General features: G+C 37.2%; 1 protein-coding gene and 1 long non-coding RNA gene across 3 annotated transcripts; both read right to left on the minus strand.

The window, feature by feature from the left end:
• Positions 1 to 2,130: 2,130 nt before the first annotated feature.
• LOC26531127 (fibroleukin) lies at positions 2,131 to 3,609 on the minus strand. Of its 2 annotated transcripts, none has more exons than XM_070208060.1 (3): positions 3,471 to 3,609; positions 2,479 to 3,391; positions 2,131 to 2,419 (listed from the first exon to the last, which is right to left on the minus strand). In XM_070208060.1, exons 2-3 carry the CDS (start codon positions 3,144 to 3,146, stop codon positions 2,296 to 2,298), a joined length of 792 nt encoding a protein of 263 aa, XP_070064161.1. In that variant the 5' UTR covers positions 3,147 to 3,391; positions 3,471 to 3,609; the 3' UTR covers positions 2,131 to 2,295. The 2 variants fall into 2 exon arrangements, with proteins under 2 accessions (XP_070064161.1, XP_015031695.3); XM_015176209.3 differs by having other exon boundaries at positions 2,479 to 3,416.
• Positions 3,610 to 11,382: 7,773 nt separating this feature from the next.
• LOC138911117 (uncharacterized) lies at positions 11,383 to 12,643 on the minus strand. Its single transcript, XR_011416448.1, has 3 exons — positions 12,521 to 12,643; positions 11,676 to 12,454; positions 11,383 to 11,618 (listed from the first exon to the last, which is right to left on the minus strand). It is a non-coding gene; the product is annotated as an uncharacterized lncRNA (long non-coding RNA).
• Positions 12,644 to 20,331: the final 7,688 nt, after the last annotated feature.

Consider the following 20,331-nt stretch of genomic DNA (forward strand, 5'->3'; position numbering starts at 1 on the left):
TGATTTGATCGGTTTTTGCGAAGTTTTTTGTCACGATCTGAATCATGAGTCTGGCCTCAATTTCATATAAAGTGAATATAATGCAATTAGATGAGCTTCTTTCAATTATAAAGCGGCTATTAAGACCGGTAAATTGCACAATATACGGAAGCCATTAAGTCTACAAATAGAGGTTGCATCGGTTTGCTGGATCCATTCCAGTTGGAGCTACAAAATGGTATCAAAAGCAATCGTTGTACTGGTTACATGCAGCTTGATTAACTTGGGTGCCAGTGCAGATAATTCCTGTGAGGATGACCCGAACTTAACTTGTCTGATTAAAGCGTTTATGAAGCCGTATCACTCCCTGAAATGCACGGTCGAAGCTGCCGAGGCGATACGTAACGGTAGCCAGGACTTTGAGAATGCGGTTTTGATGTGCAGCGAAGACAACAGAAACTCCGAAAAGGCCAAAGAGTTCTACACCATTGTCGAAAACATCAAGATATATAGCGACAAGATTAATACTGCTTGCAAATCTAATGAAGATGACGAACTGAAGCCTGGTGTATTTTGTGGTGTTAAAGCGATGTCGGCATTCCTTAAGCTGAGAGAGTCTATGAAGAATGCAGAAACTGCTAGAAAAGAAGGTACAGCATTAGGCAAAAGCTGTTTCTTCGACTTTACGACAAGTTATGTAAACACATTTCCTATTCATCAACGGCGATTGAATAAGTGCATTTTTGAGCAAACCGAGACAACTCACAATCCGACTTAAAAGTAGACACAAAATTTAAAGTGTTTCACATACATTGCGCCATTAAAATTATCATTGTTAATACTAAATATATAAAAAAAAAAGTCAAAGCGAGCACCAATTTTGGTTGGCTCCATCTTGTAATAAAAGTTGTTTGGCTTAACAGCAAGGTTATGACAATTTCTCAGAAATTAATACCCTACAGCTCCAATTGTTTGCTCACTAAACCAATCTCCATTAATGTGCTTTGAATACCTACAACAAATAATACGTAAGTGTTCTTAATTAAATTACGTACACTTATTATAAGCATTTTATGACTGTGATAGCTGAGAAACTTGTTTTTATATATATTACCCAAATCAGCGTGTACGGATTGCCATTTTCTAAGATTTAAAGTCCCACATTGAAAATATTTTCCCTTTCTCCATTCTTCTGACTTCATCTGCATTCGCACACTCACACTCTTACTTGAACTCTTTATATATAAAGTATTTTACTATTTGACAATATACAAATATTTATGTATTTTAAGTTGTCGTACATGCAAATATGACAGTTCTAAATACTTTCGGCAAAATATACATAACTGAAAACCAGAATTCTCTGGAAATTGGCAGAAAGCGTAAACAAACTGGGAACAATTTGCCCTGACACCGAACACTGTACAATTAAATACTCCAAACTTTAAACAAATAGAAAATAATAAAATAGAATGAAATAAAATAGCAGCGAACATAATAGTATGAAATAGAATAGAATTTCGAATTTACTATTTGTGGGTCGCAGCTGCTCACTTTTGATTTATGGTCGCAAATATTTACTTGGCGTATTTAAATATACGAAGAAGCTTTTCATTAAAATCATAGAAATAGAAACTAAATAAATATTGCCTATGACAACAAGGCAATGTGCCTCGCTCTTTGTTTACTCATTGGCCAAGGTTATAAATCAAATTGTCAAAATAAAGGCTAGAACCAACAGGTATCAGCGACGTGCCGAAGCACAAATACACTTGCCAACAAAAATATTTGTGCCAGCTTTATAGCAGCAGCTCTCATATTGAACGAATCAATCATATTTAAAGCACATTTAGATACCCTTCTAAAGGTTTGTATCGTTTTCTCATGAATTGTGTAACGCGCAGATGAACTTATCTCCGAACCCAGAAGATATATATATTTCTGATCAGCACCAACAACTGTCTCAATATAGCCACGTACGGATACTCCTCTTCAAGTATCTCAATAGTAGAGTAATTTAGCATTGTATCTGTCCTTGCACTTATCCAGCCTAGAGAGAGACCCAGAGGAGACCTACTGAGAGGAACCTTCAATAAAAAGTTAAAAATGTATTCTTGTTTCAATAGCGTATCAAATTTTAAGGTATTAGAGCATTGTTATTGAATTTGCATCGACTTTATTTATTATGCATTGCTGCTTTTTGCTTTATTTAATGTATGCTTTATTATATGTATGACACCTACGAAAATATTGAAATAACTAGAAAATCTAGTTTTAAATTATCTATATACATTTCTGTTTATATTAATATTTTAGCTATTGCGAATTGCTTCGCTTGGCGCGTATCAACATTTTGACTTTTTTCAAAGAGTCTATCCCCCCAAAATAAATAGCATCTTTTTTCTGCACATTATGAGCATAGTATTTGCCATTTAAATTGCTGGAAACATAAAAGTAATTAAAATTCAATTCGTTTCATTAAATTGCTGCAATTCATACCTATATGAACAATGTTTGTGCCACCAACCACCACCATGATAGATTGCACAGTTGACAAAATCATGCGAATCATTATCACGATCGTATGTGGTGAATTTCTCATTTACATGAAAACGCAGAAAGTCGCCTGTTGCATTGCCCTCCCCTTTGCCCAAGGTGATCAGTCTGTATTGATCGTCCTCGCCAGAGATAGCAAATTGATCATATCTGTAGTATTTGATGATACCATCAAATCCTTCCATATGTATGTACAGCTCATGGGGTCGAGCGCGCGTCAAGCGATGAATCTTCTCAAGTCCTAAGAAGAAGTCACCATCAAAGTTTCCAAAGCCGGAACGGTATGAGACCCATTTCCTATCGAAATCCTCCTTACCATTGATTCGCTGCTGGATAACCGTCCAGCCAGGACCTGCTGTCACACTGTCGCAAAGTACATCGACCGGATCATAATTGGGAATAATTTTATGAATACCCGGAGCATCTGCAAAATGACTACAATCAGTGCAAACAGGTTGCTCCTTGCAGCTTTTTAATTTCTTGGCACAGTTGCCGATTTCGTTCTTGACTTCGTTTATTTGTTGGTCCTTTGCATTATTTATCTTCTTTTGTTTCTCCAGCTGCTTTTCATAGTCTTGGATTTTAAAGGCATTGGAGCTGAGTTTACCCATTTCTTCTTTTATCAATAAGACGTTCCTCGTTAGCTCTTTGATGGTCTTTCTGTAGAATTCATTCTGAGCTCTCAGTTCCTCGATGACCAATTCATTACGTTGGTTCAGCTTTTCCCGCAGTTGCTTGATTTCTTTGTCTTTGCTTCCAACTATATTGTTATTGTTCTCAATTTCCTCCTTTATCTGATGTATGTACTTTAATAATGGTCTCACAGATTTATAGGTGTGCTTTCCACATTCCTCCTCTGTTATGCCGGTTGCCGAACAAGACTTATAATAAATTAGCATTTATTTTCTGCATTGCACATGAATATCAAATACTACCTCATTTTCATTAAACACTGCTTCAGCTATAATCAGGAATAAGCCTATATATAGAACATATAGAAGCAGAATGCATTTCATTGTATTGCACTGTGATTATGGAATGGTCACTCAGCTGCACTCATCTGGACTTAACTCAAAAATAGACTGAAATATGGAAATCAATTGAAGCCTGGGGCCCACAATTTTTCTGAAAATGATAAGCGAGAAGCGGTAGGTCAGAAACTGAAGAAAACATAGTGCATGGACTCTTGGTTCAACTGATTACAAGATTACAAATAGAGAAGTTCATTAGCTTAGGCTTCATCTGAATACATAATATGAAATTGATTTATTATGTCGAGGAAACATGCGAAATGCAGCGCTTATTATTGTTTCTATAGAGTATAATATAAGCTTATGTGTCCCTGCAAAATATAAATGGAAATTGCGTGCTTGAACTGGTTCGGTTTAGCTTCGAATAAAACGTTGCAAATGTGTTGGCAAAATCATAATGCCACTGTAAGAGTATGCTTATATATGTATGTATATGCATATTTATTGATGATTTTCGCTTATCGCACATGCGAATCCGCGAATCGCGCTGAGTTCTTAAGCAAATATTGAATAGTGGCAAACAAACGAATTGATTCCGTTGTTTCCATTGGTTCCACTGGCTCTAAGCGCCGGACTGGCTCCCCCACCGGTTATTGAGCGCCCTGTAACGACAACTGGCAGACAAATTGATTTTCGGCTACCCTGTTTATTTATTTAAAATTCTTATTTATTTATTTGCTTGACTCGCGTCCGCCGTGCGCTGACGTCAACCGCGGCGGACATACATTTTGGTACTTGCGATTCGGACTCGGACTCGGACTCGGACAGGGGCGCGTGCCATGGGGCGAAAGTATTTCTTATTTTTGGATGGCCTAAGATAATCGCAATATGGCAACATCATCAGTCGCATTGGCGATTAGTCTGTCGGTTGGTTGGTCAGTTCGACATTTGTTTTGCATTGACCTTGAAACAAAATCGAAAATTGCGGCAACGGGTTGCTGAAATATTTGTTTTGACTTGGCATAAATAAGAACTTTTACAAAGCAACAAATCAGCTGGGCCAAAAATAATCAAATAAAGCCTGCGAGCACCCAAGACAAAATACATGTACATCGAAATTTTCGAAAATCACACATAAATAATGGCATCTTCAGACGTAAACTAAGTACAGTACTTAGAAAACAGATGCAACATTTATAATCTTGAATCCACTTGAACTACAAATTTGAAAAGTCAATTTGTCATATATTAAAATTGCCTATTGTGTAGATTGAAAATGTTTATAGTATTCAAAATACTCTTGTTTCAGAATTAATCTCTAATGGACTAACAGAAATATGTTGATTATACATAATATTTTATGTTGCAAAAGTAAAACATTGCAAGCATTTACATGTTATAAGAAATAAATCAAAACACAAGCAGTTAAGCAGGGTTACAAAGCTCATTGAAGCTTCGAGAAAGCTTAAGGTCGCTTTATTTTAAGATTAAAGCTCAGCAAGCCTGAAGTCTAGTTTAGATTAAAGTTTTAGGATTCAACTCGTATCATTTCACATTTTTTTGTCGCATAGCAACAATGTCCGAATTGATAACGTATGCCAATAACAGCTCGGAGCGTGTCGAGTGCAATTGACGTGCATGTGATCAACTAAATGTAAACACAACCAATTGTATCTCAAAGATACACAAAAGCCGATTTTGCAATTTCATATAAGTATGTATGTATGTATGTATTTTTATTAAAAATTTGTCGGACTGCCCGCCAGCAAAGTGGAAATTTGATGAACACTGCGTGGGGTCAGCCAACTAGTATTTTTCGTAGACTCATTTCCAGTTGCTCGCCTCTGACAACCCCCACGGTGCGCAATGTCAGGTAATTATAAGTTTGGCAAGGGCCCAGATACATTTATTTTCACATATTTATTTTATTTTTGCTACGTTTGGTTGTATGGCACAAGTGTCCCGCTGTTGCTGGCGCACTGGAGACTGCGTATTCTAAAGACAAATATGAGTTACCGCCTGTAAGTCACATTTTTAGCTACTGTAATTCGTTGAAAATATAACAAGACTCCCTATTAAGTAGGATAATTTTAAAATATTTTCAATGAACTATTTGTTAAATACATCGAATAAGCACATACTATACTATTGAAAGCAGGAAAGATTTTGGAATATAACGAAAATCATTAAGAACCACAATTTCAATACGCATCTTATGACAACGTTTTGTCTGAAAATGTCCCAGTCCTTGGGATCCTGCGCCTTAAAGCAGTAAGCCATTATATATCTAATAAAATAATAATATTAATAAAAATAATAATAATAATATTTATAATAATATAAATAACAATAACATTATTAATAATAAAATAAATAATAATAATAATAATAATAATAATTATATTAATATTAATAATAATATACAAACCAATCACAATAACAATATTAATAATAATAATAATAAAAATAATAATAATAATAATAATAACTATAATAATAATAATAATGATATTAATAATAAAGATAATAATAATAATAATTATAATAATACTAATAATATTAATAATAGTAATAATAATATTAATATTATAATCAACTGCAGTACTTTAATATTTTAAATATTGCTTCTTTTATTTGTCTTAAATTCATTTCATGTAATGTGTTAAACTCGAATCAGTCAGATTCGACATGCATACCATTTTTAGGAAGAAATTGATGTGTGCACAATTATTCTGTTTTGCCCCATTGTACAAGCATATATGATTGCCATTTGGCAACGTCGACCCACTTAATTGCCAATCGGTTGTCAGTTGCCGTGTGTAGCGATGTGGCCGCATTGGCCATTAGATCATTTTTTTCTCTTTGCATAAAATAACAGATTTCCGTCAAAACAAACAGAAGGTAAAAATGTGTTTAGATGCGATAAATTCAGAGAAAAACAAGAAAAGTGCGTCAGCAATGCAAATTTTGTTTTTCTGTTTTCCATTCTGCGAGTAGTTCAAATTCTTTTTCTGCTGCCTCTCGTCCCTTGCCAGCTCTGCGCTTTATCTCTGTTTCTACTTTGCTTTATTTTGTTGTTCCCAATTTGTATGTTATTTTGTTCTTTTTGTTTTTTATTTTATGTGCCTGTTTATTTGTCTAGTGACTGCAGAGGATTTTAACCTTACGTCTCATATAGAGATATGCAATTGTTTTTCTGATCTTTACTGATCCCAGTGCAGTATCTGTATCTGTATTTGTATCTGTATCTGTATCTGTATCTGTATCTGTATCTGTATCTGTATCTGTATCTGTATCTGTATCTGTATCTGTATCTGTATCTGTATCTGTATCTGTATCTGTATCTGTATCTGTATCTGTATCTGTATCTGTATCTGTATCTGTATCTGTATCTGTATCTGTATCTGTATCTGTATCTGTATCTTATCTGTATCTGTATCTGTATCTGTATCTGTATCTGTATCTGTATCTGTATCTGTATCTGTATCTGTATCTGTATCTGTATCTGTATCTGTATCTGTATCTGTATCTGTATCTGTATCTGTATCTGTATCTGTATCTGTATCTGTATCTGTATCTGTATCTGTATCTGTATCTGTATCTGTATCTGTATCTGTATCTGTATCTGTATCTGTATCTGTATCTGTATCTGTATCTGTATCTGTATCTGTATCTGTATCTGTATCTGTATCTGTATCTGTATCTGTATCTGTATCTGTATCTGTATCTGTATCTGTATCTGTATCTGTATCTGTATCTGTATCTGTATCTGTATCTGTATCTGTATCTGTATCTGTATCTGTATCTGTATCTGTATCTGTATCTGTATCTGTATCTGTATCTGTATCTGTATCTGTATCTGTATCTGTATCTGTATCTGTATCTGTATCTGTATCTGTATCTGTATCTGTATCTGTATCTGTATCTGTATCTGTATCTGTATCTGTATCTGTATCTGTATCTGTATCTGTATCTGTATCTGTATCTGTATCTGTATCTGTATCTGTATCTGTATCTGTATCTGTATCTGTATCTGTATCTGTATCTGTATCTGTATCTGTATCTGTATCTGTATCTGTATCTGTATCTGTATCTGTATCTGTATCTGTATCTGTATCTGTATCTGTATCTGTATCTGTATCTGTATCTGTATCTGTATCTGTATCTGTATCTGTATCTGTATCTGTATCTGTATCTGTATCTGTATCTGTATCTGTATCTGTATCTGTATCTGTATCTGTATCTGTATCTGTATCTGTATCTGTATCTGTATCTGTATCTGTATCTGTATCTGTATCTGTATCTGTATCTGTATCTGTATCTGTATCTGTATCTGTATCTGTATCTGTATCTGTATCTGTATCTGTATCTGTATCTGTATCTGTATCTGTATCTGTATCTGTATCTGTATCTGTATCTGTATCTGTATCTGTATCTGTATCTGTATCTGTATCTGTATCTGTATCTGTATCTGTATCTGTATCTGTATCTGTATCTGTATCTGTATCTGTATCTGTATCTGTATCTGTATCTGTATCTGTATCTGTATCTGTATCTGTATCTGTATCTGTATCTGTATCTGTATCTGTATCTGTATCTGTATCTGTATCTGTATCTGTATCTGTATCTGTATCTGTATCTGTATCTGTATCTGTATCTGTAATCTGTATCTGTATCTGTATCTGTATCTGTATCTGTATCTGTATCTGTATCTGTATCTGTATCTGTATCTGTATCTGTATCTGTATCTGTATCCTGTATCTGTATCTGATCTGTATCTGTATCTGTATCTGTATCTGTATCTGTATCTGTATCTGTATCTGTATCTGTATCTGTATCTGTATCTGTATCTGTATCTGTATCTGTATCTGTATCTGTATCTGTATCTGTATCTGTATCTGTATCTGTATCTGTATCTGTATCTGTATCTGTATCTGTATCTGTATCTGTATCTGTATCTGTATCTGTATCTGTATCTGTATCTGTATCTGTATCTGTATCTGTATCTGTATCTGTATCTGTATCTGTATCTGTATCTGTATCTGTATCTGTATCTGTATCTGTATCTGTATCTGTATCTGTATCTGTATCTGTATCTGTATCTGTATCTGTATCTGTATCTGTATCTGTATCTGTATCTGTATCTGTATCTGTATCTGTATCTGTATCTGTATCTGTATCTGTATCTGTATCTGTATCTGTATCTGTATCTGTATCTGTATCTGTATCTGTATCTGTATCTGTATCTGTATCTGTATCTGTATCTGTATCTGTATCTGTATCTGTATCTGTATCTGTATCTGTATCTGTATCTGTATCTGTATCTGTATCTGTATCTGTATCTGTATCTGTATCTGTATCTGTATCTGTATCTGTATCTGTATCTGTATCTGTATCTGTATCTGTATCTGTATCTGTATCTGTATCTGTATCTGTATCTGTATCTGTATCTGTATCTGTATCTGTATCTGTATCTGTATCTGTATCTGTATCTGTATCTGTATCTGTATCTGTATCTGTATCTGTATCTGTATCTGTATCTGTATCTGTATCTGTATCGTATCTGTATCTGTATCTGTATCTGTATCTGTATCTTGTATCTGTATCTGTATCTGTATCTGTATCTGTATCTGTGTCTGTATCTGTGTCTGTATCTGTAAATCTGGAAAATCCTCTTTCTTACGGATGATAGAGTTTATGTTTTTTATTATCAGCCTATCAGGCTTTAATTAAATGTGTTTTAGTTTTTGTATTTTCGGCACTACGAAAGATAGTTGTTCTCTCTTAATTTTGGTCGCATTTTATTTAGTTTGTCTGTCTGTCTAGTCACCTATCGCTCAGTTGCAATCGTTGGGACTTGAATGAGTCATCGCCCTGCCTGGGGCTTAACTAAATTCATTGCGACTGTCACGTAGTCGCAATGAGGCGATTGACGACGGCAGTTCCAAGTGCGATTAGCAAGAACTTTGAAACGAAAGAGTTTCGATTAAGCTGATATTGATGAATATTTTTCTGTTTCACGATGAATATATCAGAAAAATAAAACTCGTGTATCTATTATCCCGCAAACGAACCATACAGAACTTATTGTTGGCCCATGTGAGTAATTAAATTAGTTGTAAAATTCATTGCTGCTTAACAGTTGACAGATGAAAATAAAATTAATTTAAATTTAAAAATTCGGCAAGTTTTGCCAAACGTTATCTACTGCATTTGCAACGTAGGTTTTTAATTTTTGCATAAACAATGTCAACGACAATGAATTAACAAAGTCTGCGACTGATGCAACCCTCTACCCCTCGCCTATCGACCTCTTCCATTTCGCCACCGGCGCATGGCAACAGTCGTGCATTAGAGAAGTGGAATTGGCTCTTGTCATTCAAATGATGACGTCGCCAGCGGCCGATGGGCAACTCTGTATTGTTGCTGTGGTTGTTCAGTTTGCCTACGTTTTAGCTACTCTTTCGATTAACTGAAGCGTTGCGGTGGTTATTCATAGAGCCGCTGTAAGTGCTCGCCTGAAAGATACCCTGTAGAAATTAGCAAAAATGTCTTGTCACTTTTTATGCTGGCGGGCTTAATAACGCTACGATTCGATTAAGCGATTCTTCTAAAATCCGCCAAAAAAGTTTTGATTTCTTTGTTGCTGCATCAGTAGATACCCTATATCACTACGAATTTTATAATGAAGCAATATAATTTGGGGATCTTTGGAAATCGTTACAAATGTTTCGTCTACATTGTTCCAAATTGACTTTGCCTGACTTGATGTTCGCTTAATTTGGCTGGTGGTTGCTAAGCGGTAAAGGCAACGCCGACGGCGACTGCGAAATGATGATCGGCGTTTCATTTGGTTGTTGTTGCCGTCGCTGCTGCCGCTTGGCAACAGCAAACTTCAACGACTCGCTGCGCTCAGTTTTCGCCTTTGTCTTCTGCTTTGACTCTGTGACGTCGGCGATGGCGCGTCGTGAAATTACGCGTCGACGGCAACGCTGACGCCAAGGAGGAAATGAATGTCAATTACTCACGTACAAATACATATGTAGATATGCGCATGCATATGTAAATACATATGTATACGCATGCACGCGTATATGTGCATACATTTTGCTGGCGGCTCTTGACGACAGCCAAAGGCGGCGGCTGGCTGCCGGTCGGTCGGTCTGTCGCTCGATTGCTCGATTGCAGCAATCGCACGTTTTTGGTTTTTGGCTTTTGGTTTATCAGACGCAGCAAAATGAAAGTAGCAGCCGCCGCATTTGCATAGGCGCCACAAAGATACGTTAACCTTTGCGTTTGTCGCCGTTGGCCTCAGATACTAATACAGATACATTTGCGCTGGTCTGTGGATTTGATGAATTCATACCACCATTGATCGTATGCTGCTTAATTTAAGATTGACGGATTCAGATATTGACGATTTTATATAGTGATGGATTGATCAGTGGTAGATTGAAGAAATGAGAGATTGAAATATTGAAAGATTATCGGATTAATGCATTGACGAATTGACTGATCTTCAATCAGAGTGAGAGCTTAATGTATTTTATAGAGGGATGAAATGACGAATTTACGGATTACCAGACTTATGAATTGACAGATTGATGGACGGGTTGACTAATTTATGAATTGACGAAATGGCGGATTGACGGATTGACGAATAAATGGATTAACAAATTAATGGGTTTACAAAACGGACGAATGAATTGAGAAATGAATTGACATATTGCTGGATTGATTGTTTGGCGTAGATTCAAGAATTAAAGGTTTGATGGATTGATGAAATGACAGATGGACATATTGAAAGATTACCGGATTGATAAATATACGAAATATCAGATTGTCAGATTAATAGATTTCCAGATATATACTTGTCTTTAATATTGCTTGTCTCGAGTATATCCCATTCATATAACATAAAACTGAATAATGAAGTTTGTTAGAATATCGTACTTTTCGAAGTATTGTATATGTTTTTAAATATAACTATTACAATTTACCAAGCCCTTTGGCTCTTATTAGCATTTTAAGTGGTTTCAAGAACTCATGGGTATCCTAAAATATGGCTTCAGTTCTTTGCTTCCCATTATTATAGTATTTGTCTTTTATTTGCTAAAACAAAAGAGATGCAGTTATATTTCATTTTGGTTTTCTTCTGACAATTCATACCTAGCTGCACTGGAACAGTACCACCAGGCACCACCATGATTGTTTGCGCAGTTGCCATCACCCCAGCCATCGTATGTGCTGCATTTCATATTTATGTGGTAATTCAAGTAATCTTCTGTTGCATTGCCCTCAGCTTTACCCAAGGCGATTAGTTTGTATTGATCTTCCTCGCCAGCGATGCAAATTGTTCATACCTATAGTATTTGATGATACCATCAAATCATTCCATATGAATGTAGAGCTCATGGGTTCAGGCGCTCGTCAAGCGATGAATTTTCTCAAGTCCTAAGAAGAAGTCACCATCAAAGGCACCAAGCCCTTGACGGTATGCAGCCCAATTCCTATAGAATTTTTCTTGCCATTGATTCGCTGTTCCAGCCAGTACCCGTCGTCGCACTATCACATAGTACATTGAACGGATCTTCTTGGTCTGGTTTGAACACCCGGAATATCTCCAAGGTGAATGCAATCACTGGGAACAATTCGCTCTTCGCAGCTTTTGAATTTCTTGCCACAATTGCTGATTTCATTCTTGATTTCGGATATTTGTTGGTCCTTTTCATTAATTGTCGCCTTTTGTTTCTCCAGCTGCTTCCCATAGTCCTGTCTATCCTCTGTTATCAATAAGACGTGCTCGTTAGCTCTTTGATAGTCTGTTTGTAGAATTCAATCTGAGCTCTTATTTCCTCGATGACCAGTTCATTAGGTTGGTTCAGCTCTTCTTTCCTCCTTCATCTGATTACACATTGCTCCTCTGCTATTTTGGTTACCGAACAAGACTAGTAAGAGAGTAGGATTTATTTTTTGCAGTGCACACAAACATTGATAAATAATTTATTTTCTACCTCGTTTCCGTTAAACCCAGCTTTAGCTATGATCAGTATAAGGTTTGTGAATATAATATATATAAATATAACACATTTTAGTTTGATATCACTTTGATTTTTAAATTAAAGTGCGAATCTTAATTGCACTCAGCACGCACGTAAGTAGACTGAAATGTGGCAATGAACTGGAAGCTCGGGTGCCCAATATTTCGGTAACTTTCAAGCGATTATCAGTAGCTCAGGAACTCAATATAATGAACAAAAGACATTTATCAGGCTTAAAATGACCTTCATTGAACATCTGAGAGATTGCCCACAAGAAAGTTTATTTGCTTTGGCTGCTTATCGTTTACAGCTGATGCTCTACTATACTATATAGTTTTGTACAATGGCAATACACCCTTTTTTTTACTATAAAGATAATAGGAATTAGCTGAATCGGATATAAATATTATTATGTAGAGCTATTATGAAAGAAGCAGAAGATTGAAATATTGATACATTAATTTGAGGCTATTATAGTTTTGTCATGATTTTGTAATTGTAGAGAAAACTGTTTTAGTTTTTTCAAAATATCTTGACCAAAGTCGGCATTTATAAGTTTCACTCTGCTCCCTACATAGATGCAAGATTTTATCAACATCGGGACACTATATGCTATAGCAAAGATTAGCTGAAAAGTAGTTTCCTGTAGGGCAAAATATTCCGTTTTGCAAGATATTTTCATTAAACTCATCCTTTACATGCTTCACAATTCTCTTATGCCTGCAAACCCATAAGGCAAGTGTCTACAAGAGTATTAAAACTTTGACGTGAACCCTCTGCTGCCTCTTTTTTACATTTGTGTGCAAAATTGAAAGAAAGCCCTTTAGAAATATATATGTATTGGTTTTTTGGACATCTTATAATAGAAATACATTTTATAAATATGCATGTTATTTTGTGTCTACAATTTGCGTTAAATACAGGGTATTCCAATCTGAAACACTTTGCACAACATTTTCGCTATTTAACGTAACTCCATTCCCAGACCTTTCCAACATTTTTGTGCAAACACAATAAAATCGTTAAATCAGACAAACTCAATGATATTTACATATGTACGTAGTTGAAGTAAATACACAAATTAGTAGGGTATACTATACTTATAAACAAGAATTGATATTTCATTTTGTTTACTTACAAGCAGCCAAAATGCTGACGCAAAAGACGACGCGTTGAGACGCGACGCTTCGAGGATTTTGATACGCTGCGAAAGAATCGAACAACAAGAAAACAAAATATATGTATATATATATATATATATATTATATATATACATTTCCGATTTTCGCACGATTTACGATGCGCGTCAGTGGCCGTGTCATGATAATTGAATATACCATATATAAATCATATTGATCACAGCTGCTCCTCCCCTGAGTCTTGAAGTGTTATCTAAGCTAATGGCATTAATTGTTTGATAATTAGTTGTTTTTATAGTTAATAGCAAAAAAAGTGTAAAAAATAATATTAAATCGAATTGTAATCGTCGGGTAAATAACAAAACGTCAGAACGATAACGAAACAAAGATGATTATCATCTGGTGATCTGTTTAAACCGGAATTAATTGCCGGACTAGTGATAATGACAAACAATTCGCTTCTTTTATTCATACTGACTTGTTTTGACAGATAATTATAAGTCATTTGGAGCATATGAAAAAATATATACTACTTGTGCACATGTCATATATATTTATGCTTGTATGATCTCTTATACAAAACGCAAACTAACCTATCTTTGACTCATTTGATAACTCCCTACTATGCGATTCTCATGAATACAAGTAAGCCCTGCAGGTTTTCTTCCTCTTTCTCTCCCTCTTTGTCTCTTCCACTCTACTTACTTACTCCTGCCTAGTTAACTTAACTTACTCTGTGCAACTTTGTTTTTTTTTCAGTAATTTGGATAAATGAAAGTCTCTCTCCTACTAAAAGATAGCAGATCATTAAAACAACCTGAGCTTTTGGGCAAGTACATATTTACGTATATATTACACATACATTTGTCAATTCAAAGAAGGGCACCTTTCCCCAAATTAAATGCCTCTCTATGCGATTTTCATGAAATCGTATTATGCAAACAAATATTGCAGTTTTCTGAAAGTTTCATTTTAAATGAACTGAATACACCAAACAGATGCTGAGAAGGTAATGATAAGATTACGTGGCCTATGATCGACTTATTTACTCGAAAAGCATTCAGCTACACGTTTCTCCAAGCCACCCAAAGACAATTAGTGCCGGCGTCAGCAATAACCCAGCCACACGTGATTTTGGACCACCTTTGAGGGTGCTGGTGACCGGCTTTGATTGCTATATGAATGCCGCACGTGAGCTCGTGGCCGTCTTCCCGGTTCGTAACGTCACAGCTTATCCGGGTACGTAGAGAACTGTGACGCTTCGACCCCTACCTGGGACTCTGACACCGTCTCGCCTCGTGTGCGTGTCCGTGTCCGTGTCATTTGGTCAACGTGTCTGTCGTCATATTTGTGATTTAACGGGCTGTGAGGAGGGGGTGCAACAAGGCCTGTTCCCGACGCGGATCGCTTTGGGTACGTGACTGCAGCTACGTGTCGCAGGCAAAGTTGCAAATTTGAAAATACATATTTAATAAACATTTAATTGGCAATATGCTTACACATTCAACACATTTAATTTCATCAGCAATTTGCATATTCATGACAAGCGCAAATATAATAAAATTCTATTTTAATAATCAAATCAAACATGTACTCTAAGAAAATGCCAATCTGACTGTCTGGCTAATCTAGAGCTAGCATTTGACATTTTGTTAGACTCTTGAGTGTGAACTTATGCCCAAGAATCTATATTCTTGATCCGCATCAATAGCGAAAGGCGATGCAGTCGAAGTAGACCCAAGTTCTTTAAATATTGAATTATATACAAATATATTTTATTGTGAACTGCTCGGCTGAGCTCGTAAATTCTGATATATTATCTAATTATAAACCAACATTTGAATACACATACGATATAAGATTCCTAATTAGACTTATTTTACTATTGATGAAAATGTTGTCGCCTGGTTTTTGTATCAGTTCATTTGTTTAGCCCAACAACGCGTAAGTGGCTCTTTAAGTAATTTCTGTGATCCATAAACTAAATACTTAAGCAGCATTTCTTGTGGCGATGGCCCGGTTAACAGCACAGCGCAGCGCAGATGCATCAAGTGTAAAGCGCACAAAATTGCCACCATAAAAACGCTTGACTCTACGGCTAAAACTTTCGCCCATGTGCACACACACACACTCACACACGAGCTGATAGAAGATGGTAGATTGTTGTTCAGTGCCATAAAATTGGAAATTATGATCATCAAGGCGGCCAGACCAGGGCTCGCCCAGCCGCTGGGTGGTGTAGCTGAAGACCCACAAAGAAAAAAAAAAAAAAAAAAAACTAAAGCCCAGAGTACGCACTACAAACGGGTGCGCCAGCAACTTGCACAGCCACAGATACAGATACAAATACAGCTACAGATACGGCCAGAGCCGCAGCTATAGATGCGGAGCCAGGCGAGGCGAGTCGAGGCACGGCTTGGACTCGTAAAAAGCGCCCGCGTCTGGCGTTTAAATTTATGACTAGTTGAGGCGCGAGTGACGCTGATAGATGATAAACCTCCGCCACAAAATATACATGTGTGCATGTGTGTGTCTATTTCATGGAGCTGCAGCCCAGGTTATGGTCGTTATGACAGTCGTAAAGCTCCAAAGTGGCACTGCCTCCTCACTGGACGCTGGCTCGCTCCCCAAGTGGAACAAAGTCATCAAAAATTAGCTTCGGTGAGGCTTATTGCCACATGTCGTACTATAAACGAGAGATGCCTAAGAATAGAAGACATTGACAACCCTATACTTTTCTTTACAGGGTAGTCTTACAGGCAGTATTCAATCGGGTTCAAAATTCCATGGAGAAAATCTAGTGTAGAATAGAATAAATAGAATCGAATAGACTAATCTATCTACATAGATGCCTAAGAATAGAAGACATTGACAACCCTATACTTTCCTTTACAGTATTTATTCTATGAGATAATCTAGTGTAGAATAGAATAGCATAGACTAATCTATTTACATAGTCTGTTTTCTAAAGTCGGTTGTAATTCAAAATATTTATTCTCGAAGGTGTTTTATACAATGCGAAACAAGCTCGATTGTTGAAACGTTGCGACTCGCCCGATGCGGACCTACATAGAATGCAGGAAAAGAACGAACAGAACTTTGCTAGAGTTGCTATTAAAATACTATTTATACGTTTTAAGCTGATGCTAATCTATTTTCTATATTAAGAATGCCAGCCCATAAAACGTTGTCGCTAGTTCGATAACTTGATAACTGTTAAGTAAAATAGAAAATGAGATTTCAACCTGTTTGCAGACCTGATAAATAAAAATGCATGAAACATTTTGTGACTACATTTTATTATCCCGATAAATAACTTCAAGCTTTGCTCCCGCTTTAATCCGCTGCAAATACAATTGTCTTCGATTACTTAAGCTCATGTTCACCGGGCTGGCTGACTGGAGTACATTCATTTTTGTACGATCTTTAATGCGTCCTCCTTTGTCACTTTGTTGTACACTTAACACCGTTTGTCTTTGTCGCAGCTTATCTTGGCTGAAGTCTTAACTTAATTTTGTCTTTGCTGTTGCTTCATTTTTCGCGAGATGATTTGCGCAATGTGCCAAGAAAAGAGACAACAGCAATGCCAAAAATGTCATTTCTATCTTTGTAATATGCAAAGTGTCGGCCCCCGTTCCCATTCCCGTTCCCGTTGCCCTGCCCATGCCCGTTGCCGTTCTAGTTGCAATCCCAATCCCAGATTCAGTCGAGGCAGCAAAGCGGGCATATTAACATTTTCGACGAGACTTGACTTGATTTCATTGTATTGTTGTTGGGCTCGTCGCATGGTTGGCTGCATGAAACGCACCAAAGAGTGACAATGGCCCATGGATGGCAGCCAGGGAACCGTAGCCGTATCCAAACTTGGCTCTGGCCAAACGCGCACAATGGCGCCCAGTTTGTTGAAAAGCTGAGCGCATTTTCAAGCCCCACAAAAGCCAGGGGAAAAGGCCACACACACATATACAACATTCGCTTCATTGTTTCATATGCATTTTTCGTCTTCTTTTGCATGTGTGTGTTCATGTGTGCATGTGTGCCAGCAGAACAGTAGTTGCCCATCGAGAGAGGAAACGCCAGACAATACCCATAGTTGCCAGCAATTAGCTTCAGATACAGATACAGACACAGATACATGTACAGATACAGCAGAACAGCGCACAGTTTCACCGTTTGCCGCTGGCGAAAGTTTCAAGATTTAACACACTGCGTTAATCCAGATCGGGAACAGAAAAGTTTTTGTTCTAAAAAGTATAGGCTATATAGCTGAAGGAGGAATACTTTTTAGAGATATTCATTTTATGTTTACCTTTAATTTTGATCTTTTCTGTAACTCTTACAAAATTATTTTGCATTAATTTAAGAAAGGTTTTTCTAGTATCCCGAAATGAAGACCTTAATATGTTGCTCTCTTTTCTAGTAAACTTTTCGTTCTGAGCTTTATATCACGTTAATTTATTGTTATCTTGACCAAAAAGACTCTCTAGCTCTTCATAATGCATACAACCAGAGTTTGATGTAATCTAAGCACAGCTCTAATCCTACCTGACATTTTAGACCCATGCCTAACATTCACATTAACCTCAGCTAATTTCTTCCTCTTGCATTGTGCCAAGGCCTCCAAGTTTACTTTATTTCTTTTAAGAATGTATTGTAAAATGATTTGATTCCGTAATCTCCGATTACTTATCTATTATTCTCCATGGTCTCTTATTTTTCCTTTCAAATAAACCTAAATTATTTCTTTCTTATATAATCTTGCTTTGCATAAATCTCTTAGCTTTCATGTTAACTTTCTTTCAGCACTTATCAAAGCTCTTTTCGTCATGACCTCCATGGTTACTTGAGCAGATGATCAGTTATGCGTAGTTTTTACAACTGTTGTTTGCGGGAAACTAACTGCAGAGTTAGACCTGGACCCATTAAAAAGCCTGTCAATGCCTCGGTTACATAAGTGTTAAGCTTTTCCCGCTGAGTTAAACGCAACATTAAACATGACAGAAAGACAGACTAAGAGACAGGCGAGACGTAACCTGACACAGGGCAGGTCTTTGATCGGGCAGAGGCGGGTCTGCCTTGTGGGTTAGTCAAGAAGCCCCACAAATCGCAGTGGGTGCTCGTGCCCCAGAGCATACACAATGTGCTTGGAGGCAGTTATTGGCCTCTACCATAGGTGGTAAATGGCAATGGAAATGGAATGGGACAAGGGCGGTGGCGGAGAGCGGAGAGCGGAGAGCGGGACCTGGGCCATAACACGGCGTGATACAGGCAATTAAACAATTGTAAACCAATTGATACACACGCTCATTAATTAAATTAAATGATGGAGAAACAAAACTAAACGAAGAGAAAATCAACCACAGCACCACTAAACCACTGTGCCACATGGCAAAGCTGTGTGCTGCGTGAGGGAGGGGGAGAAGGAGGGGGTCTGCCACAAGAACAATCAATCATGCCAATTAGTTTTAATAGCCCCTCGCACAGTAGCCGTCCAGATGCATCTCAGCTGGCAAAGACACGGAGGAGGTTGCTGCTGCAAAGAGCATAGCTGCAATTAAAGCCCAGAGCCGGCCAGAACGTCGGGAATTGCAGCATCCCAACTAGGTCTGGCAATGGCTGTGGCCAACTTGGAGACCACGACGACCAAGACGCTGGTAATGAGCACAGCGCCGTCGGCTGGTCGTTAACTCGCCCCGTTAAAGGCCCCGGCCACCCCACCAAGCTGGCTGCAAATCTGGGATCTGGACTGCAGCTACAGCTACAGCTACAGCTGTTCGGACTGTTGGTTGTACAGCTGTTTGGGCCGTTTTATGTTGGCCATAAAATTTGCTAAAATAGTCCAACTGCGAGTGCCAGCTGAATGCTGCAGCTGATGACATGTAATCAGCACGTGGCTGATGAGCCACAACAGCTCCTACTCACCCCTGCCCATGCCCCTCCTGCCCCTGTCCCTTCCTGGGCACAAACAGGGCGACAATCAAGACACTCGACGGCATAAATTAAACGTCGGCAATTAAATGCAATTCGAAATTCAGTCCCCCATTTAGACTCAGTGAGTGCACTCTGGATGACTCACCACGTGGCAAAACAGGAAGACATTCACCTCTTTGGCTTATTCTCAAAGCGAATCTGGGCAGAGTGCCAAACAAACATTGGTCCTTATATTAACTGTAATATCAAGTGATATATACTAGATTAAGTTCAAAATGTACTTAAATATTTGCTATCCGTATCGATTGACTGATTGATTGATTGACGATCAGCACACAAATTCAATAACATTTTGAATAAATGTTCACTCTCACTTAAACACCTGCCTTTAATTAAACTTCGCCCTTCTATGCGATTCTCATCCATTCAACTATCTACTTATACTTTCGCTCTCTTAATTAGTATGCATATATAAGATTTTACAAATTTTCTTGCTTGAGAGAAATTAGTAAGTCAGTGCTATAAATATTTCTATTGCAAATGTTTCTCTGAGGGCTGTAAACGATAAACTTGATATTTTTCGACTGACATGACGCTTGCATCGATAACAACAAAGTTTTCTATTAAAAGTAAAAACAAATTGACTGATAAGAACAAAGAGCCCAGAGTTCAATCGAGTTGAAAATTTATCTAGCGCGAAGAAAACAAAGTCAG

Source organism: Drosophila virilis, chromosome 3 (genome assembly GCF_030788295.1).
Source record: "Drosophila virilis strain 15010-1051.87 chromosome 3, Dvir_AGI_RSII-ME, whole genome shotgun sequence".
NCBI lineage: Eukaryota > Metazoa > Arthropoda > Insecta > Diptera > Drosophilidae > Drosophila > Drosophila virilis.

Excerpts from the sequence above, each read along its gene's own strand:
- LOC26531127 (XM_015176209.3), bottom strand. The coding sequence starts at position 3,551 with ATGAAATGCATTCTGCTTCTATATGTTCTATATATAGGCTTATTCCTG. Across the intron at positions 3,417-3,470 it reads CAGTGTTTAATGAAAATGAG|TCTTGTTCGGCAACCGGCAT; the intron begins GTAGTATTTGAT and ends ATTTATTATAAG. Across the intron at positions 2,420-2,478 it reads CACAAACATTGTTCATATAG|CAATTTAAATGGCAAATACT; the intron begins GTATGAATTGCA and ends TTATGTTTCCAG.